General features: G+C 36.3%; 1 protein-coding gene across 5 annotated transcripts in view; it reads right to left on the minus strand.

Annotated features, from left to right (window-relative positions):
- Window positions 1-23,396, minus strand: part of PSME4 (proteasome activator subunit 4) — a 106,777-nt gene that overhangs the window by 41,997 nt on the left and 41,384 nt on the right. For all 5 annotated transcript variants that reach the window (XR_004178252.1, XM_031655157.1, XM_031655160.1 and 2 more), the window contains 15 exons: window positions 21,009-21,195; window positions 20,291-20,380; window positions 18,875-18,939; window positions 18,455-18,605; window positions 16,326-16,424; window positions 16,050-16,119; window positions 15,194-15,261; window positions 14,058-14,273; window positions 13,356-13,513; window positions 12,293-12,388; window positions 3,280-3,335; window positions 2,029-2,085; window positions 1,755-1,810; window positions 1,565-1,663; window positions 33-95 (listed from right to left, as the gene is read on the minus strand). Coding sequence is in view for 4 of the 5 variants with exons in the window: in XM_031655157.1 (XP_031511017.1) it covers window positions 33-95; window positions 1,565-1,663; window positions 1,755-1,810; window positions 2,029-2,085; window positions 3,280-3,335; window positions 12,293-12,388; window positions 13,356-13,513; window positions 14,058-14,273; window positions 15,194-15,261; window positions 16,050-16,119; window positions 16,326-16,424; window positions 18,455-18,605; window positions 18,875-18,939; window positions 20,291-20,380; window positions 21,009-21,195 (1,531 nt within the window). In the remaining variant the exon portion in view is untranslated. The remainder of the gene's footprint in view (window positions 1-32; window positions 96-1,564; window positions 1,664-1,754; window positions 1,811-2,028; window positions 2,086-3,279; window positions 3,336-12,292; window positions 12,389-13,355; window positions 13,514-14,057; window positions 14,274-15,193; window positions 15,262-16,049; window positions 16,120-16,325; window positions 16,425-18,454; window positions 18,606-18,874; window positions 18,940-20,290; window positions 20,381-21,008; window positions 21,196-23,396) is intronic.

The raw sequence follows: 23,396 nt of genomic DNA on the forward strand, positions 1-23,396 counted from the left end.
AAAAAGTCACTATGACTGAAAAACATATTTACCTCATGCTGTAACATTACTCTATCAATCAACAGTGCTCTGATATGTTGTTTTTTCCCATGGAGCTGGAAAACAAAGTAGCAACAAATATTTCAACATTTTCACTAACTGACTTCAACAATGGATGCCTCTAAATACCTTAGTAAGTGGTCAAAAAGGTCCCTGGTTGGCTGGTGAGTGGTGGTGGTATTTCCTTTATTCTAAAGACATCAGGCTTATATAAAAATATGCTATCTTAATTAATTTTATGGGTAATAGTAGAAATATCCCCCTTTTAAATAGCCCATCCAACACCCAGTTTTTCTCTGATGGTTTACTACTAGACCCACGCATGGGAGAGCAACAGAGTTGTGTTCTTATTCAGCTACATACTGCAAGTACAAAAACAGCCTACTAAGACAATTGCTCAACTCTCTTAAATCTATAAATAGCCATAGCCTTTCAGGGTAATAATATTATGTTTAGTACAAAATTTAATAATAATATCTTTTAGATTTCTAAAAGTTATAATTTAAGCTTTTATCCATATAATCTTCTACCTGGTCACCAAAGGCAGATAGTTGAGGCTCAAAGACTCTTCTTCTTCCACACCACAGCTCCTTAGTCATTAAGCCTCCCAATGCTACCATTTTCAAAACATGTTATTTCCATTTCAAGACCAGTGACTTGACTCAGGCTGTGTTTTTCACCTGGAGTGTAATAGTTAACTCCCTTTCTTGCTTCCAGTATCAATCTCTTTGTACTTACTGTTCACAGTGGTGGCAGAGCTTTTTAATGTTTAGTGAATTGAGTGTTGACTTTTCCAATCAATATTCAAATCAGATCTACTTAAGAACCGTTAACGACTCTCCCACTGGTGAATATAAAACTGAAGCACTTTCTCACAACAAAGTAAAAACAACCTAGTTTACCCCCTACAGCCACTGGCCCCTAAAGCATGTGATGTTTTTATATCTCCTTGCCCTTTTACATGCCATTCCTTCTGCCTGAAGTATCTAGCAACTGTTGTCTAAACAATGAACTCACACAACCTTTTTACACTCAATTTCAGTAAAAGTTTCTGGTATAAGAACACTGCCATCAACATCTCTTGGCTTACACTGATACTCTTTCTTCCGGGGTCCCAAAGAAGCTTACGATGACTTCTACTGCAGCATGAATATAATACAAGGTAACTTTTTCTCAGATCTACATAAAGTGCAATGCTTTAAGTTCATTCCTGTAGATAATTCCTCCTATTTTTAAATTCCTTCAAGTTCTTACAAGGTAGTCTCAATGCTATTGTCCAAATTCCCATTGAGAGTTTAGAGACTATCATGGAAACAGGCAGCAGATTCTGTATAAGAAAAACACATTTTTTGCTAGGATCCATTTGATTTCTACCATGATATTTTTAACTTTTACATATTTTTAAATCTACTATTTTTCCTTTTAGGGAAACTTCCTCTATATGATGAATAATATCCAAACTAGGAGGTTATTATACATCTTTAAAAAAAAAAATTAGTGCAGACTTTTAGGTGAAAATACTGACCCGATTTTCCATTGATTTCTTTACTAAGTTGAAGCTTTTCCATCGGGAGTCAAATTCATGCTTGTGAGATCCTTGGAATTGCAAAAGGTCTCCAATAATCTGTGTCAAAGAATTTCAAATTGTATTTGCAAGTCATCAATCCAAGCTTTATCATATTAATAATTATGCAACTATTAAATGACAACTGTACCTTTATAATAAGAAATAATGACTTGGTATCATCTTCTGAATTATCAAGTATGTGGTCTATAATGGGAGAAGGAAAAGGATTTTGGTTAAAATATTTTGAACTACTATAAGAATCTTGAGGCATTAGTTAAGAATCCATTAAGAAAAAAAATCACTGCACAATATTCTCACCATTTAGAATAAAAAACGTTAAGTAAACACATGCATGTTATAAATTAAAATTCCAAAATACTTATGCCAAAGTACAAATAAGTTAAATGTACAGATATACTTACTAAGAAGTTTCCTTATAACTGCAGCAATTGCTTCGCGGTGGTTCTCTCGAGACAGATCTATTTTGAAAACATAAAAGAAGGTATTTTAAGACACTGAATGCTCCTCAGACTTTTAAAGTTAATATCAACAGGTTAGGTCAAGACGGGATAAACTATTGGAGAAAAAAATAGGTCTGCCTTCACCATAGCTGGATTAGTGGCTAGGCATGTTACAGCAACTTCTAAAACCTCTACACTTAAATGACCTGCTTATGAGATGTCTCTCATGCTTCAAGATAAAGAAAATAAATAAAATGACCTGCTTATAAAACTTCATGGGGCAAGAAGGTGGGAGGGGCGAGGGAAAGAAAAACCACCCTTGCTGATATTTCAAGGCTCTAGTCACTAATTAGAGATTAAAATACATGGAATTTTCTAATTAGTGGGTGACCTAAGTCAAGCAATTACACCCTAGCAATTAATGTATGTAACTAACTTTAGTGTTAATCCAGCAATGAGAAAGGGTGCTAAATTTCTAGTCATGTTATATTCGGAACATTAACGATAAAATGTTTTATGTAAATGTTATTATAAAACTTTATTATGATAGGAGGATATAAAGTTCATTCAAATATAGGGTTACAATATTCCTATTTGCACCAAGTATAATATATAAGTGCTAGAATAATTTTAAACATAAATGAACATTATGATATATAAAAAGCCTACCTCTGTACATAGCATTCAAATACAGATTGACCCAATTTCTTACTGGCTATTCTTTAAATAATAATTTTCCAGTTTCTCCAGAATAGGCAAAAATGAGTACTGCATAATTAATATTCTTTTCATATATCAAAAAAGAGATTACGAACATCATAATACAAAACTACTTCATTTTAGGCCGGGCAGGGTGGCTCACGGTTGTAATCCCAGCACTCTGGGAAGCGGAACTGGGAAGATCACTTGATGTCAGGAGCTGGAGACCAGCCTGGCCACCACGGTGAAACTCTGAAAACTTAGCTGGGCTTGGTGGCGCATGCCTGTAATCATAGCTCTTTGGGAGGCTGAGGCAAGGAGAATCGTTTGAACCCAGGAGGCAGGGGTTGCAGTGAGCAGAGACCGCGTCACCACATTCCAGCCTGGGCAACAGAGTGAGGGAGACTCCGTCTCAAAACAAAACAAAAACACTACTTCATACTTCATTTTGTCCTTGTGGAGTTACTGACAAAAATAATCCACACAGATTTACTAGGATTAGGATTCACATACCATATTCAAGTCCAGTATACAACTTTGTCTCTTCCAAGGACACCATACTTGGTACTCTGTATAAAAACAAGAGTGCTTGCATTTATTAATAATACCAATATGAAGTATTAAAGGGAAAAGTTGCATTGCTGGACTGTTTAAACCAAAACAAAGATTATGTTCTTTTAACAGACACAGATTTCCCATCTTCAATGGAAAAAATCAATCTATCTTTCTCAAGATCAATGCTGTTTCAGTAGGAATCATGTTATTTATCTTAAAGAAAAAATGTAGTAACTTCAGGGAGCCTCCTAAAGGAACATAATATTGATATCCAATATTCAAATGTAAAAGATTAAATACGATAAACATTTATATAAAGAAAAGTCAGCTTAATAATGGTACAACAGTTAAAACTCACAAATTTTACTAAAGCATACAGAACTGACAAGCTTATTTAGATAATCATTACCCTTCCTCTTAAAGTCAGTCAAACACATCTCTCCTAACATGTGCAATAAAAAGACCTCTTTTCGAAGAAATTCAGGTGTAAAAATCACTGTTTCCTAATTAAAGATCTGCCATAAAGAATTAGGATGCCACAACCAGAGGCTACCCTGAGCCTATAAACAGTAGCCCTGCTCTGCAAGGCTACCACAACCAGACCCAACCAGTTAAATTCATTAAACAGTTAAAAGTCACTTTTTACATACGCAAGAACAGATTTTATAGGAAAATGAGAATTGATATATCTGAAATCTACATTTTCTCTAGTGAAAAATATACCTCATTTTCAATATTTTATTTCAAAATACGAGATTCAATTCAAAGCTTTTATTAAACAAAGAGATACATTCTAAAAGGAAAAACAGGCACAAATGCGGCAAGCATATAGAGTTAATAAACAGCAATCTTATTATTATTACTAATCACCAATGAACTGCACAGCACTTGCCATGAAGAAAATAACATTTTTAAATCAGCACATCCTGAGCTATACTGTATACCCTCAAAAAGTAGCTGAATTAAATGGGTTATCTCTACCTTAATATTTGCCAATTATGAATTCAGGCATTTAGGTAATAGGAAAAAACATTTCTAAAATGTCAGTTACTTAACTATGTTCCTCACCATAACCCAGTGCAGAGGATAGCAACAATACCTTCTCAAGTTTCAAAACCAAGCCCATAGAGTATAAACAAAGAATGGCTTCTTTTTCACTAACTTACTTCAAAGCTTAATATTTGTTTTCCTTCTATAAAGCTTCAACCACTGGCAAACTTGAGCATCTTATATATTTTTGCATGATCAAAAATATGTATGTATCCAAAATCTGTTAGTAGAAAATGAAATCAGATTCCTTTACATGAACGTCAAGTCTTTACTGAAATTAGATTTCACCAAAGAGAAAAGGCCTGTACTCAAGAGTAACAAGAATAAAACACAAGAGGGTTCCCACCCTCCCTCCTGCCATTGTTAGAGCAAGGGGAAGTGCTTGCTGTGAGCCATCCCATTAGAGTATGTGTCTCCCCACTGCTGCCATAAACAGTTTTCTGAAGGAGAAATATACAGCCTGCAGCTTACCCAGTCTGTATCTAATGCCATATAACATTAAGTCAAGCATGAACTTTAACTACTGTCACTTTAGTTACAGTCATATTATACAAATAAGACAAAAAAGCATTCTTTATGACCAATTATTTTCCATAGGTTTTACCATATCAAAAAAGCTGTCATTTGGGAATTTAAAGTTTTTCAAACAAGTTTCATCTAAGAGTCCTGACACCAAATTTCTTAAAAATCCATGTGACACTTTGAATTGTTTTGTTACCAGGGAATCTGAAAAATTATCACTTATGCTGACTACTTTTAAAAATCCTGCATAAGATTGTAAAATATTAAGTAATATATTTAAATAAAAGCCTTATCTTCTTCCTTTACTTTTAAAACTTAGATTAAAATACAGCGTCCATATCTCCTACAAAGAGCTGACCCTTGAACAACACAGGTGTGGGTCTACTTACACGCAGATTTTTTTTTCAACTAAATGTATTAGCCAGATGAGAAATCTACACATTATGGAAGGCTGACTTTTCGTGTATGCAAGCTCTACAGGGCCCACTGTGGCACTTGAGGATGAGTGGATTTTGGTATGCTGTGGGTCCAATCTCCTAACTACACCAAGGGAAGACTATATATAGGACATATCTGGGTAGTACACATTACAGCCTTTAGTTATTCTTATCCACCATAATTTGATATTTTCTTGCCTACCACAAATTAACTGGCTTAGCATGTTTTACAGTAACTGCTTCTCAGCAAGTGTAGCTATTTACTTTTTTCTTTTTTTCAAGACAGGATCTCCCTCTGTCACCCAGGCTGCAGTGCAGTGGTACGATCATGGCTCACTGCAGCCCCAACCTTCCCAGTTCAAGTGGACTCACACACACTTCGGGCTCTTGAACGCCACCAAGTCAGCTAATTTGTTTGTTTATTTTTTGGTAGAGACAGGGTCTCGCTATGATGCCCAAGTTGGTCTCAAACGCCTCGTCCCAAGTAATCCTCCCACCTCCACCTCCCAAAGCACTGGGATTATAGGCATGAGCCATAGTGCTCTACCTCTTCTGACCTTTAGAAGATTTTTTATGAAAAGAAATCTCTATCCATTACCCAAGTAAAATATTACGACTCTATCTCTTTGTGATGTTATAGATCTACTTGTGCCCAGAATGTAATCTCTGATATATAAAATGGTTCTAGTAGCTTTTAGCTATGCACATAATCTTAGGTGAATAGGCTTAAGGCACTGTCTTACAGATCTCTATTCTGACTAAAAGCTATAGTAATAGTATGTAAGTTAAATCAAATTCCATCACTACCCTCCCCTTCCCCATGTGAAATCCATCCTACTCATTCACTAGTTCATTTTATAAACCATATTATCATTTAACCTAAGGAACAGTACAATTCAAAAAAATAATTCCAGCACAACATACTGTAAATAACACCTCTATATAATAATAATAAAGTTAAATCTGCTTCATAGCTTCTAGATAGTACCAGGCCACCTAACTTATAGTAAAATGTATTAAAATATTTGTACCACTAAAAAAAGACCTATGAATGTTCAACAACTATAGTATTCATACCACTAGATGGCAATCTTCTTTAGATATGATTAGAGCAGAACTATGAAAAGAATCACTGATAGGAAAGAAGGGATGGTGAAAAATAACTATTAACACAAAAACAAAATATATAATACAAATCACATATGTAAATGAAGGCTGGGTGAATTGTCATGAAACAGCTGTAAACAATAATATAAAATTCTTCCTGTGTATAAGTGAAAGAACATCCTATCTTCCCAATAATCCTTCCCCTTCTAAATAAAAATAAACATAAAAGATGTAAAACCAAGCCACTAAAAGATTTTTTTTCCCTTCAAAGTATAAATGTTTCACAAGAGACAATTAGGCCTATTTTTGTGTTCTATTATCCAATTCAATCCTAGGTAGCAATAATAACTACAAACACAAACGAAAACCTGGCTCTTACCCTGCCAAGTGAACAAAGAGTTGCTAAGTAAAGAGAAATCTTATATGCTGCTAGATTTTAAATTAACTCTGAAAACAGGAACTATTTCCAAGTCTGACACACAAGCTTTTAAAAATAAATGAAAACAGTCAGAAGGTGAAATAAGGAGAAAACAGGGTTACTCACCGTGGAGTAGTAACTGTTTCCTTTTCTGTGTGCAGCTCCCCCAGCAGAGCTGGGTAGTTTCCTGGAGGTGCCAAGAGAGGTTAGCTAGCCCTGCCCCTCATTGCATAAGCAACACATCCTTTCACATATCAATGAAATGGTCTCACTATCAGACCTTAAGTATGAATTTCTTTGAGTGAAAAGTTAGTAAAAGCTGAGATCCTAAGGATGATTTAACTAAAAATAACGTAATAAATCTATCAGAGGAAAGGGGGCACAAAGTAAAGAAATATTTTGAGATGAAAAATGACTCCTCTACCTTGAGTAACCCTGTTTTTTAGATGTTAGTTTTTTGCATCCTGTGATAGCTGGTTAGACCTAAAAGATTATTTAGAGAATGGACTGCAAAAGGAAAAATGAATGACGATTTCAGGATTAAAGGCAAGTGTCCAAAATTCCTGTGACTCTGGAAAGACATAATCCAACTTCCACATCTATAAAGGTAGAATTATGAGTATAAACTATACCACAAATATTTCTCTTAAAACACTATCTAAAGGTTCCAAGAGCAAAATAGGTCTTATTTTAAGATTAATTCAGCAACCTGTGATATCTGACAAAACTGTTAGAAATTCAAATTGTTTTCAATGGTACGAAATAAGAAAAAATTTACCCTTAATTACCCACAATTACTTTATTATATCCATCCTTGGAAACTGTAAAGTTTATAGTAAGTATAAGATATTTAGTGGCTGGGCGCAGTGGCTCACGCCTGTAATCCCAGCACTTTGGGAGGCAGAGGTGGGTGGATCACGAGGTCAGGAGTTCAAGACCAGTCTGGCCAAGATGCTGAAACCCCATCTCTACTAAAAATACAAAAATTAGCCGGGCATGGTGGCATATGCCTGTAATCCCAGCTACCCAGGAGGCTGAGACTAGAGAATCACTTGAACCTGGGAGGCGGAGGCTGCAGTGAGCTGAGATTGTGCCACTGCACTCCTGCCTAGGCAACGAGAGTGAAACTCCGTTTCAAAAAAAAAAAAAAGATATTTAGTAACTCTATATTGCTAAAGGCCCAAAGGTACACGGTATCTCCAAAGTGGATACCAATAGGTAGATCATTTACTTTTATGCTTAGGACATGGCTTTTTACTTTTTGTCAATCTCTAATATAATAATATAGCACAGAAGATAGGTCTTCCCATTTAGTAGCCACTCCCCTCAACAATGAGATTTTAAGACCATCCCACATACCCTATTAGGACTAAGTCAGATATTCTCACAGGAAAACTAAAAAGTAACCTAAGCTTTGGCTGGGGCGTGGTGGCTCATGCCTGCCAGTAATCCCAGCACTTTTGGATGTGGAGACCGGTGGATCACCTGAGCTCAGGAAATGGAGACCAGCCTAGGCAACATAGCGAAACCCCATCTCTACAAAAAATACGAAAATTAACTGGGCGTGGTGACCCACGCCTACAGTCTCAGTTATTTGGGAGCTAACATGGGAGGATCACTTGAGTCCAGGAGATGGAGAGTGCAGTGAACCAAGATTGTGTCACTGCATTCCAACTTGGGCAACAGAGCAAGACCCTATCTCAAAAGAACTAAAAAAATAAATACATAAATAAAAAAGCCGGTGTGGTGGCTCACACCTGTAATCCTAGCACTTTGGGAGGCCAAGGTGGGAGGATCACTTGAGCTCAGAGACCAGCCTGGGCAACATAGTGAGACCTTGTCTCTATTTTTTTTTTAAAGAAGAAAAAAAAAGAAGTAAACTAAGCTTCTAGGGGTTTTTTTGTTTGTTTGGTTTTTTTTTTTAATCACTGTACTCTTTCTTCCAGAAGACAAAGACTACTAATACACACACAAGGCAATCTTAATACTGAGTAATCTGACAAAAAAAATTATACCAGCTAGAATTTTACCTAAGATTTATATAAATTTAAATGTTTTAAAAAAGAATTATATAAAGCTGAATGTGGTGGCTCACGCCTATAATCCCAGCACTTTTGGAGGTCGAGGCAGGCAGATCACTTGAGGTCAGCAGTTCGAGACCAGCTTGGCCAACATGGTGAAACCCTGTCTCTACTAAAAATACAAAAAAAAAAAAAATTAGCCAGGCGTGGTGGCATACACCTGCAATACTACCTACTTGAGAGGGTGAGGCAGGATAATAGCTTGAACCCGGGAGGCAGAGGTTGCAGTGAGCCAAGATAGCGCCATTGCACTCTAGTCTGGGTGACAAAAGCGAAACTCCACCTCAAAAAAAATTAAAATACAAAAATTAGCTGGGTGTGGTGGCGGGTGCCCATAATCCCAGCTACTCAGGAGGCTGAGGAAGGACAATCGCTTGAACCTGGGAGGTGGAGGTCGCAGCGAGCTGAGATCACACACTTCACTCCAGCCTGGGCAACAGAGCAAGACTGTCTCAAAAAAAAAAAAAAAAAATCATGAATTGCTATGTGCTTCTAAAAACTGGGCTGGTATTTCAGAAAATGCATAATGTCTCCTAATACCACAGCCAAACTGTTATTAACAATAGATATTTTCCTCAGACATCTTAAGACATTACACTAAAATATTCATATAACAATTATGTGTTTCATTTTCTCCCTGACCTAGTACATTTTCCCATTTCCTATGGAGCAACTAATGTGCTAAGTTAATTCTCTTTCTCTACTAGTTTCAAACTGATCTGCTGATAATCACCATAAATTATGCTATAGATATTCATTCTTCACACCAGGCAGTATGAATTTGTATCAAAGAACAATGGGGACCATCTATTGGAATAACTGTATTAGTTTTTTCAAATCAATTTAGATTTAGAAGATTTTAACAATTACTAACCTATATTAAAATAAGCATTTTAGAAATTTTAAAGGCTATTTTATGATACTTTATGAGATTAACCATCTGTTAAAAAAAAGTAAAAATGTTACACATAGGAAATAAATGTCAAAAGCTGTACTTTGCCAAAATAAAGCTTCAGCTGAAGGTAATGACAGTTATAAATTAAATACAATTCTATTAAGAACTTATAAAAGCCAAAGGAAGACTTAAAACTCCCTCTTTTGGCAATTCAAAGGCAAAGAGATGTTCATTTATTCTTAATTCTACTTTATATAATCACTATCCCCCACAGATATATGTAACTAAAAACAACCCTAAAAATACGTATTATTCAATGATTTTTAAAAATTGAAGTTTTATTTCATTATATTATTAGGTATATATCAGGAAGCATTTTATATTTTTATATATGTTTAAATATATAAACATGTACATATATTTAATATAGATTTTTATTACTTCATTACATTATTACATTAAATTTTCACTTTAAATGTGCAAGCGCTAAAACGCAAAACCTTTCAGGCTAAATTTATCTTTCCTTTTTAACTTTTCTGGGAAAAGCCAATAAAAGGATACTCAGGATCAATTTTATAGCTTATAATACATAGTAATATAAACTAATAGTCTGTATCATATGGTATTCGTAAGATTATCATAATATATTCTTTTCCTTATTAAAATGCACTTCATTATACAAAAATCTAATTGGTTTTATAATAATCAAATATATGAAGCTTTTGTCATGATGCACATTTATTTCAAAGGATAAAGCCTTTTGCTTCAACTCACTCTTACAATGTACATGTCATCAAGACACAGGCTGATACGAACTGCAAGGAAAATTCCTTGGCCTCTTTAGCAGACCCTTCAGCAGTGCATCCTAATGATCACTCAGTACTAAAAATTTACTAACATTAAAAACACATGCTTTTGCTCTTAAATTGTTGGATTAAATGACCACAATTCTAATTGTTGACACTTTCAAGCAGAACTCAATTTGCTGACGTGCTAGGTTTGCTAAGTATGAAATAGCTTTTTGCATGCCATAAAAAGGTCAAGTTCTTACTGTAATACACACTGTTAAGATCATAGGTGAAAATCAAAATAATTTTTGAAGGCTCTTATTTTTAAATATTATTCAAAATCAATCTTTTTTTCTGGTACAAATCCTCTTATATCAAACAACAAAACTAATGAAAAACAAAAGTTCTTTAAAAAAGAATTCGGCAAATTCCTAGACATACTTATAACAGATGTCCTTACCTGAAATGACCCTAACTTCTCCTTCTTAAACTTCATAATCTAAAAAGCTCAACGCCTAAGAACAATTTTTTGGAGTGAAAAAAATGGGAAATGCATGACTCCAAACAATGACTACACAAAGTATGGGAAAGACACGTAAGCCACATTTTGAAACCACTTCTTGAGGCTTTTTAACGTTTTTGTTGCAAAATCAGTAAATCATTTTCCCCTTTGTGTTTTTTGAGGGGGAAGAGAGGGCACTTACTAATTGAATGTTATTTACATGTGATTTCATTAACTTGCTTAGTAACGAGATACTGATGTTGAAAAAAATGATCTTAATATATTTAAATTATCTACCTAATAATTAAGCTAAAATTAATATATACTGCTGATTTTATGCTTTTTCTTTTTTTTTTTTATTTTTTTTGAGACAGGGTCTCACTCTATTGCCCAGGCCAGAGTGCAGCAGCATGATCTCGGCTCACTGCAACCTCCGCCTCCCAGGCTCAAGCAATCCTCCTACCTCAGCTGGGACTACAGGTATGTGCCACCACGCCCAGCTCATTTTTGTATTCTTTGTAGAGACGGGGGTTTGCCATGTCATCCAGGCTGATCTCGAACTCCTGCACTCAAAGGATCTGCCTGCCTCATAAACCACCACACTGGGCCTCCGCTGATTTTATTCTAACTTAATTTTTTTCACCTTAAATGGCAGAACTAACAATGGATTCAATTTAGCTATTCATTCAAAGTAATAACACTCTGAAAACACTTAAAAAATCATAACAAACTGACAGATACAAAAAGTTCAAAATCATAATGAATAAGATTGAAGAAATCTTTATTTTTTTAAAAAAGATTTTTGCTACAAAATCCTAAATCAACATTTGCTACAGACAAAAAAAAGTAGTATTTTTCCTTTTTAAAAGAACATTATTTATTTTAATTAACTCAGTAAACTAATAGATTAACTTAATATCTTCACATTTGATATTTTAAAATTAATACCTGAAGTTATTCTATCCTGGTACCATGGGAAAATCTGAATAAAGCCTTCAGGTTTATAGACCTAAATTGTACCTCTGATATTTTTGACCTTAACACTGACAAATAAAAAGGTTAAAGTGATACAGAAGTAACAGCAATAACAATAACAAACCAATAACTCATTAAGTGACTAAGACCTAAAATATATGCTAAGTGGCAAAACAAAGTAGTTATTTTTACTTACAAGTTAGTAACTGGCTCTCCTTTCAACGGAGGTAGGAGGTTTCCAGAGCCAATTAAACAGTTGTGCACTATAGTCAGACTCTGTAGAATATCATCTCTAGAAAAAAACGAAAGACATTTCATATTTTAGAAGACTCCAAATCCCTATTTAACAAGCCTGCTAGAGCCTAGCACAAAAGTTTTATCATGTGGGGATATAAATGATTAAGGTAAAGAAATACCAAATGTCTTCAGTTTACCAACAGTAAAGAACAATTAAACATATATTTATTGCTAACACTATGCTTGCTTACATTTAAACAGGCTCTAAATAATCACAAGTAACAATAATTAACTGCCCTTTGTGAAACAATTGTTAATTTAAGCATCCCTTTACCGAAGACCACTGCCACTAATAAAAAGAGGAAATAATGCTACAGAAGATCTTCCAGCTTATTCCATCTTTAAAAAATGGGACTAGTTAAACATTTACTCCAAAAAGCAGTTCAGAGCACGACAGAGTTAATGTTAGTCAATCACACTTCTTTCTCCAAGCCCATTCCTAAATCTGCTTATGAAAAATTTGTGGCGTTTGACACATTAACTTTCTTGCTATTATTTCAGAAACTTTCAAAGATTCAAACTATGAAAGTCTAATGGTTTCAAATACTTATTTCTTGTTAAATACCTGTGGAACAAGAAACAAAAATCTCATAGAAATAATTCTCAAAATAACATTTTGAGAACAACACAATAAAATCTAAGCTGAGTCTAGGAAAACAGGCATTCCTTTCAAAGAAGGTATATCTATGTCCACACTTTCCAAAAGATATGCAAGTGAACCTGCTAAGTAGAAGGTAATAAAAAAAAAAATTAGAAAAAGAAACCCAGACTTTTTGTGTTTAAAATGTTTAAGTGTTGTCAAATTTTCTGTTATACAACATTATATTAAATGATTTTTTAAGTACATGTACAGATTTTCAAAACACAATCGAAAATGAATACATGAGCTATGCCACAGATAAAGCGACAAAACACATCTGTACTCTGCAAATGAATAACTCTAATTATAAAATAAAACCAACCTAGACATTTCAAGTTTTCCATCCCCACAATGTTGGAGTTTGATAAGCTCAGGCTGAAGAAAGGAGTCCAAAAGATAAAAGGCAAAAGACACTTCTTCTAAAGAAGGAACATGCCACTGGATTCCCAGATTCCATAAGTCCCCGGGTTTGCCCCAGTCCTAGAAAAGAACAGCATCTACTCAGCAAGTTGAGAAATTAAAAACGGTAACAACAACAACAAACTCACATACATATACACAATTTTTAACATTTAAAAGAAAATGTACACACAATCCAAACCTAAGCTAGCAAATGACATACAAAAAAGTAGCATGAAAACAACATCTTATTGCCTCTTCGTTATCACTCCTGAAAAGTCTCCCTGAAGAGTACTCATTATAATATGAGTTTGCTCTAAGAGTGATACTATAAAAGTGACAATGAGTTTATGTGAGGCTTAGTTTAGCAATAAAATTATATTAGACTACAGACATCAGATACGGCATACCAAGTTGTTTCACATACCAACAGGAAAGAAAACTAGAGTTTTAGTTCCATGCAAAGTGAGACAGTACAAGTTTCACACATTCCAATAATAGTTTTAATAATCTATCTTAAAAATAAAAAACTAACATCTTTATATGCAAAAAAAAAACACTTTGAATGCCTTAAAACAAAAAACATCAACATATCTTTGAATCCTATAGTATTGAAAATGCTTGCCTTGATAGGAAAGTATTCAGAAGGAGGCTTGTCAAAGCCACCTGGCACACTGCAGTATTCTGTAGGGTAGATAAGTGTGGTAGAACGGAGAAGATGATGCAAAAGGTTACAAGACAGAGTGTAACCCTGCTTACAGGCTAAATGTAGGGTTCTTTGGAGAATCTTTACAAGCTGCTCCCTATAAAGAAGCAACTTCCTTCCATCCACTCGGGTAATCTAAAAAGGGGGAAAAAATAGTTGAAGATATTTTGGTTAAAAGACCAAGAACCAGTCATTAATGCAAAGTTCAATGTTTGGCCACTAACATAGTCTAAAATAGTGTTTCTCTAAATGACTTTAACTAATTTTAGGATTTTCATTTTAACTGTATTCTAATTATTTATTTGTGAAATCAAACACATTTTCTGAGCTTAAGTTTTCATGCACCATAGTAACATCCCTTTCAAAAGAGTCTATTCTCCTAAGAAGACTAAACCTAATTAAACTTTTTTTTTTTTTTTTTGAGACAGTCTCGCTCTGTCGCCCAGGCTGGAGAGCAGTGGCACGATCTTGGCTCACTGCAACCTCCACCTCCCGGGTTCAAGTGGTTCTCCTGCCTCAGCCTCCTGAGTAGCTGGGATTACAGGCACACGCCACCACGCCCAGCTAATTTTTGTATTTTTAGTAGAGACGGGGTTTCACCATGTTGGCCAGGATGGTCTCAATCTCCTGACCTCATGATCTGCCCGCCTCGTCCTCCCAAAGTGCTGGGATTACAGGCGTGAGCCACTGCGCCCAGCCCTAATTAAACTTCCAAAAAAACTGATAAAGAAAACTTAAGTTTGATTGATGGCCAAATTTAAATAGTAGACCAAAAAAATTCCCAAATCTGATCAACTTTTTCAATTACTGAGTTACCCATATTAGAATTAACTGGTAAAACTAAGTTAAGTAGATGGTTGAACATGCAGTGATCAACTATACCACTCCTTTGACAATAAGAGTATGATATATTCTGACTTTCTGAAGCCTCATCATAAATTTCCAAAACTCAGACTTTTCATATGTTTTAAAGTCATTTTGTCAGGAAGAGCTAAATCCTAAAAGCAAGTCAATGTTTTCATAGTCATGTTTTTTATTCCAAAGATTTATAATACCTCAGACAAAAGTTGAAGATTCCATAGTAATTCCTTGTCTAGCTCTTCATCATTTAATACATCATCATCTAAAAGCAGCAAAATAGTATTAGGGGGGAAAAAACTATGCATTCAACTAAATACAGCATTTTAAAATATTTCTATTTAATATTTCCAATAGTTGAGGAAAGCCTCTTTTAGGAAGACTTATTATTTCTTCATCATGAAGCTGAGCTTGCTCCAAAAGGAGGCAGAAACAAAATTTTCAAGAAAATAAACACACCAACCAAGACTTCTGCTTCTCTATATCTCACAAAATAACTGATATTATTATTATTTATTTATTTATTTTTGAGAAAGACTCTCGCTCTGTCGCCCAGGCTGGAGTGCAGTGGTGCAATCTCGGCTCACTGTAAGCTCTGCCTCCTGGGTTCGCGCCATTCTCCTGCCTCAGCCTCCTGAGTAGCTGGGACTACAGGGGCCCGCCACCATGCCCGGCTAATTTTTTATTTTTTTTTATTTTTTAGTAGAGACGGGGTTTCACCATGTTAGCCAGGATGGTCTTGATCTCCTGACCTTGTGATTCGCCTGCCTTGGCCTCCCAAAGTGCTTGGATTACAGGCGTGGGCCACCGCACCTGGCCAATAACTGATATTTTTGAAGGTAACCTCTGGATGGTTGTTGTACACGAATATTAATAAAGTAACATTTTTAAGCTACTGCCAACCTGGATGATACCTTTTTGGAGACAATTTCTCCTCAAATTACAAATCAAAATATTGTGTAGCTACAAGAATCTGTTGTCATTAACAGTTTTAGAAACCAAGAAAAAAACTTACCCAAATTGTAAAGAGAGAATAATGACCTTATGACTTACTCATTGTAAGCTGAGTTATAACACTGCAGCAGTGGGGAACAAAGAGCTTCAAAGATTCTTCTGGGCAGCACTGAAAACATATTTGTATAAATATGTTTTTTTTGAAAGGCAAATATATACTAGCATTATTATTTTCAGTGGTAACAAAAAGCTATAAATAAGCAGCTACTGAAAGAACTATGTATTTTAAGCATACAAGTACCTCTAAAATAATTAACCATATAAACTTGTTGATTGTTGAGTCATTAATACATCAGTTCAAAAAAATAAACTCACCTTTACAGCAGCGCGGCACATGTCTGCCACCATGCGACCTGCTACTCTTGTTTCAAATATATGTGAAGTAGAAAAATTAAAAACCTTCTGAAGGGCCACCTGTTAAGATATGTAAGAAATGAAAATGTCTAATGAGCATGTTTTCAGAAAATTAAACATCTTATAGAACATAAAAAAAAAGATATATATATTTAGACAATTCCAAAACTAAACAAATGGGCAATTTTTAACCATCTGATTTTATAAGAATTTGTTTAATAACGTTACATTCAGGTCTAAGAACCATCTTTGTCCACGATCCTAACTTGAACAAAATATTTGAGGTACTGGCTGGGTGCGGTGGCTCACACCTGTAATCCTAGCACTTTGGGAGGCTGAGGCAGGAGGATCACTTGACATCAGGAGTTCAAGACCAGCCTGGCCAACATGGTGAAACCCTATCTCCACTAAAAATGCAAAAATTGACCAGGCATGGTAGTGCATGCCTGTAGTCCCAGTTGCTGAGAAGGCTGAGGCATGAGAATTGCTTGAACTGGGGAGGTGGAGGTTGCAGGCATGAGAATTGCTTGAACTGGGGAGGTGGAGGTTGCAGTGAGCCGAGATCGCGCCACTGCACTCCAGCCCAGGTGACAGAGTGAGACTCTGTCTCACACACACACACACACACACACCCCAAAAAAAAAAAAAAATTGAGGTATAAGATTTCACTTGCCACAGAAACCCTACACATAAAATTATACCTGGTGGAAGCAAATGCAATTTAATTATCTTCCTGGCTAATTGAATACAACAAAGGGAATTTTTTGGAATAACTAATATAATTTGTCATCCTGACAACTACAAACTAGATACCTATCCTTACCCTAAAAGACCCAAAGCAGTCTATTTATTTTACAAACATGTCACAAAACTTTAATTTACTTGCTCACTGGAACAATGAGTTCTAAACCTGGGTTAATAATACTGAAAAGTATAAACAACAACTTTTGGTTAAACAAGAGATGATTTGTGTTCATTTCTTTATACTAACATAATCATAGCATTTATTTCACCCAGTTGTAAGGCAATTTGGCTTTCAGGATTAACATATTTAACAGTGATAATTACAGATGACGGGAGAAAAAAACAGAAATGAAAATAAAGTGGAGTCTTAAAGGCTACAGATAATAGGTACCACACTACAGGTAACAGGTACCAACCAATATTGAATAAGTCAATGCTTACTGAATGTCTTATGAAGATAACTACTTCTAATCCATCAATTAGTCTTAGGATTTAATTTCTATCATGTGAGTGATGTCATAAGCAATTTCTAAAACTCAGCTGAGTAATTGTTTTTAATTGTAAAATTAAACAATACAGTTGTTTCTTGTTGTTCATGGTAGTCATGTTCTATAAATTTGCTGTGACAACTGAACTAGCAAATACTGAACCATTGCTCCCAGGGGAAATACAGGATTATGTTCCTGTGAACCTATAGTGACAACATTTTCATCAACTGAACAATACATAATCCTAAGTGTGTTTATGTTTACAGACAACTTATTTAATACATATTGTTGATTCACTAACATTTAATCCCCAGTCAACAGCACTATAACCCATGCCTGTTGACACTTACCCAGCACAGTGTTTTTTCCATTAGGCATAGCACAACTCTCTTATGCTTAGGAACCCTTTAAACCACTTTAAACACTAAACGCTTGGGAGTCATTTTTGACATTTTTAAACAGCAGAATCACCAACAAAAAGCACAAAAATGTAAAAATATGGCATTAAATAGATCGCAAAGGGGACAGTTGTTTAAGTGGAGCTGGATATAAGAAGGCAGAGTGCCTAGTTTGCTCTCAGCTGAGAACACATGGTATATGTGAGATCAAATTTAGGTAACTAAATTTTTGTCAGTCACAAAAGCTTTGATTCTCGGGTTGCAAATAATTAGAGCAAATAGGTAAATCTGCAAATATGAAATTTGCAAATAATGAGGAGCAATTGTACATTTCTTTAAAACTTCAGTATGAATGTAAATGATAAACTGCATGATATACACAAAGTAACCTGAAGTCAATTTTAAAACATGAAATGAAACTTAAAAGCTGGAAGTTTAATTTTTGTAGCAATGTTCTTACCATAAATATTTCTTTGGAACATTGGGTGAGGATTGTACTAAACGTAGAAGACAGACCTAATTCGACCAAACTCTCCAAGTGTGTCATTTTCTCAGTTTCTGTCTCTTCTCTTGTTTGCTCCAATGTGCTACTTTCTATAAGTCCAAAGCATCTAAATAATCCAAACAAAGCATAATTTCAGCAACTAAAATCTGGTTTGACATTTTTGGTGGTGATTAGGTAACTCTCTATTGTCCTAACTATTCAAGTGATAGCTACTTAATTTCTATGTGGTTCACAAATCGATTATCCTTTTATAACTTCAGGAGCACCAGTAGTAGCTAAATAAAGGTTATAATGCAGAAATAAACTACAGTTTCTGGGATAGAAGAGTCATTTTCTAGAATGTCAGCTAAACGTTGGTGTGGGTTACAAGCTCACCTGTCCATAAATTGTAAGACGAAGTCCTCAAATTCAGCTGTGGCTGAACAAAGTTCTCGTTCCACCTATAATATCCCAATGCAAAGAAAGATTACATATAGCCTTAGTTTTTTTTCCCTGAACTAACAAAACTCAATTATTGCCTGCCAAATATATCTACACTAAACCATTATATTGGGTACTATGAGAAACAGCACCATACTTGCCTATCAATTTAGAACGACTTGATCTACTACTTTCTAGGAACCAAAGAAAGCAGCAATTAATGTTATTTTACAAGGGCCAAATACAGAAGTCAAGCAGCTATCTTTATTATAAATTCAGTTTTCAAAACTGCTGATATATGTAAAGTCTAGTCTCTCACTACCTGAATGTCCAAAAATAACAAACAACAACATGCTTTCGGCTAGGTGCAGTGGCTGGCCAGACACTGTGGCTCATGCCTACAATCCTAGCACTTTGGGAGGCCAAGGTGAGCGGATCACTTGAGGTCAAGAGTTCAAGACCAGTCTAGCCAACATGGCAAAACCCCATTGCTACTAAAAATACACACACACAAAATTAGCCAGGCATGGTGGCACACGCCTGTAATCCCAGCCACCCGGGAGGCTAAGGCACAAAAATGATTTGAAACCGGGAGGCAGCGGCTGCAGTCAGCCAAGATGGCACTACTGCACTCCAGCCTGGGCGACATGCTTGCATTAAAGAAGATAGTTCTGGGGGCTGGGTACAGTGGCTCACATTTGCACTCTCAGCATTTTGGGAGGCCGAGGCGGGTAGATTACTTGAGGCCAGGAGTTCGAGACCAGTCTGGCCAACATGGCGAAACCCCGTCTCTACTAAAAATACAAAAAATTAGCCAGGCCTGGTGGTGCGCACCTGTAGTCCTAGCTACTCGGGAGGCTGAGGTAGGAGAATCACTTGAACCAGGAGGTGGAGGTTGCAGTGAGCCGATACCACACCACCGCACTCCAGCCTGGGTGACAGAGCAAGACTCCATCTCAAAAAAAAAAAAAAAAAGAGAGAGAGAAGTTCTGAAAAAGCCAGACAGAAATGAAGAAAATCTTTCTTCATTAGATGCCAATCCCTTGGACAGATTTATTACTAACCTAAAATGATGGAAAAATAAAATAATCACCATTTTTTGCTTAACAAAACATTGAAAAGTGACATAAAACTGAAATACACCTCCAGATGTCAGAAGTTTATAGAAACGGCCTATTTTTGAGCCACCTCCTATGATGGGTGCTCTGTAGACTCTCTTGCCAATGATGTCCTGGCCCTCCATATGTACCATTCTAGTCACAAAATAGTAATTTTACTTCCCAAGTTGTTTCTAAACTGTCAAGTGTTACTATGCATATGCAATAATAATTAGAACATCTTCGCCCTTTTATAACCATAAAATACCCTTACTTCTGTGAGGTCATTTCTTTCTTGTAGTACAGATGAACAATCTACTAAAGGCACCAGAGTAGAAAATGTTGCTATGAACTGGAATGTGATCTGTGGAAAGATACAAAAGATTTTCAACATTACATAATTCTAATTCAGAAATACAAGTATACCATGAACTACAATAAATTACCCCAATAAATTATCTTGATCAAAATCCCACAACAGTTTCTCTGGGTATTCCTCATTTAGAATTAAACACTTTAAGAATCTTCATAATTAACTAGCTGTCGGCCGAGCGCAGTGGCTCACACCTGTAATCCCAGCACTTTGGGAGGCCGATGTGGGCGGATCACTTGAGGTCAGGAGTTCCAGACCAGCCTGGCCAACATGGTGAAACCCTGTCTCTACTAAAAATACAAAAACTAGCCAGGCGTGGTGGCGTGTGCCTGTAATCCCAGCTACACAGGAGGCTGAGGCAGGAAAATCGCTAGAATCCAGGAGGCAGATCGCAGTGCAGTGAGCCGAGATCATGTCACTGCACTCCAGTCAGGGTGACAGAGCAAGACTCCATCTCTACATAAATAAATAAATAACTGTTACTTTAATAATGAAGTTATACAACATTTATTTTCATATTTATATTAGGCTTACGCATAAAGTTCTCCAACCTTTTGTCACTGAGAAGTTACTTTGCCTCCTACCTAAATATAGAGTGTATAATCATCAATATACTCACCATGCATTTACTAAAGTCATTTGGATCCACCCCAGGCAGTGCTCTCATCAACAGAGGTAGCATATGTGTAGGACCTTCAGGAAACCATCTGCCTCCTGATACCAAACTGCGGGCTACTCCAATTACACAACTTAAAGTGGCTGTGAGCTGGTGAGGTTCTGTTAATGTCTCTAATGCAGGATACGTTCTACAGTTTGAAAACAGAATTTTTAAAGTCTCCATCACAGATATGCATAATACCATAATACGTTAAATATTGTAAATTCATAAACTGTACTTTGACTTAAAGGTTTATAAGTCAGCAAAATACTTAGAGTGAAAATCTGCTATCAAAGTTAACAGAATTACAGTAGCCCCGTTATCTGCAGTTTCCGTAGTTTCAGTTAACAAAGGTTAACCAAGTATTTCAGCGTCCTGAGAACGAGACCATATTCACATAACTTTTATTATATTGAACAATGTATTTTTATAATTGTTCTATTTTATGATTGTTGTTCATCTCTTACTGGGCCTAATTTATAAATTAAACTATCACAGGTATGCATGTATGTGAAAAAAACATGGTATACATAGGGTTCAGTACTATCCATGGTTTCAGGTATGCACTGGGGGTCTTCAAACACATCCGTCACCAATAAGGGGAGACATTACTGTACACAAATAAAGGAAAGATACACAGATTATTTATTGCACATGTCCCCAATCCCTTGCTACCTTACCAACTCTTTTCATGCAAATTCCACAGTGAGAAAAGAACACACACTGGTAGAAGTCGGGGTGTGGTGGCTCACACCTGTAACACTAGCACTTTGGGAGGCCAAGGCAGGCAGATAACCCGAGGTCAGGAGTTTGAGACCAGCCTGGCCAACATGGTGAAACCCTGTCTCTATGAATACAAAAATTAGTGGGGTGTGGTGGCGCATGCCTGTAATCCAAGCTACTCCGGCGGCTGAGGCAGGACAATCGCTTGAACCTGGGAGGTGGAGGTTGCAGTGAGCCAAGATTATGCCATTGCACTCCAGCCTGGGTGACAGAGCAAGACTGTCTCAAAAAACCCAAAAGAACATCAACTGGTAGATACTGCTTTATTTCAGCTGTCCTAATCTATATTATACTAATCTAATGGTCAGTCAGTGGAATAACAAGTTACAAATACTCCACAGTTTCTTTCCCCTGACCACCCCCAACCCTGGAGTCAGGGTCTTACTCTGCCCCAGGCTGGAGTGCAGTGGTGTGATCATAGCTCACTGCAGCCTCCACATCACCCAGATCAGGTAACCCTCCCACTTTGGCTTCTCAAGTAGCTGGGACTACTGGCACACGTTACTACTCCCGGCTAATTTTTGTATTTTTTTTTGTAGAGACAGGGTTCTGCCATGTTGCCCAGGCTGGTTTCAAATTCCTGAGTTCAAGCAATCCATCTTCCTCAGACTTCCAAAGTCCTGGGACTACAGGCGTGAGCCAGACTAGTCACTTATTATTATTTTTTTTAATGGAGAAAACATACCAAACTCTTTAACAGAAGCTTTCTTGGAGATGTAAAACTAAGCGTCTAAAATTTTTTTCCTACATTTTTAGTTTTTAAAAAAGTTTTGCTTTAATTAAAAATAAAATCTTTGGCCGGCCATGGTGGCTCACACCTGTAATCCCAGCATTTTGGGAAGCCAAGACAGGTGGACTGCTTGAGGTCAGGAGTTCAAGATCAGCCTGACCAACATGGTAAAACGCCATCTCTACTAAAAATACAAAAATTAGCTGGGCATGGTGGCAGGCACCTGTAAATCCCAGCTACTTGGGAGGCTGAGGCAGGAGAATCGCTTGAACCCAAGAGGTGGAGGTTGCAGTGAGCTGAGATCATGTCACTGCACTCCAGCCTGGGTGACAGAGCGAGGTCTGTCTCAAAATAAATAAATAAAAGAATAAAAATTTAAAAAGGTCATGCCACTTCAAAACAGCACAAAATTACAATTGAAAGTCTCAAAAAACGTCATTGTATTGTCAATTTGGTTTATTATTTATCTTGGCCAAGCATTCAATATCACTTAATATGCTGATATTAAATTTGTCCAAAATTTTAGGACTAAAGAAAAATGTGATGGGTCTATTTATTTATAAGCTTTGTTCTTTCTACTAAGAATTTAGCTCACTATTCATAATTAATCAGCTGAAAATCACAAAACAAAGGGGAAGTAAAGAAACATTGAAAACTGCCAGGCGCGGTGGCTCACGCCTGTAATCCCAGCACTTTGGGAGGCCGATGCGGGCGGATCACAAGGTCAGGAGATCGAGACCATTCTGGTTAACACCGTGAAGCCCCCTCTCTACTAAAAATACAAAAAATCAGCCGGGTGTGGTGGTGGGCGCCTGTAGTTCCAGCTCCTCAGGAGG

This window comes from Papio anubis, chromosome 14, assembly GCF_008728515.1.
Source record: "Papio anubis isolate 15944 chromosome 14, Panubis1.0, whole genome shotgun sequence".
Lineage (NCBI taxonomy): Eukaryota > Metazoa > Chordata > Mammalia > Primates > Cercopithecidae > Papio > Papio anubis.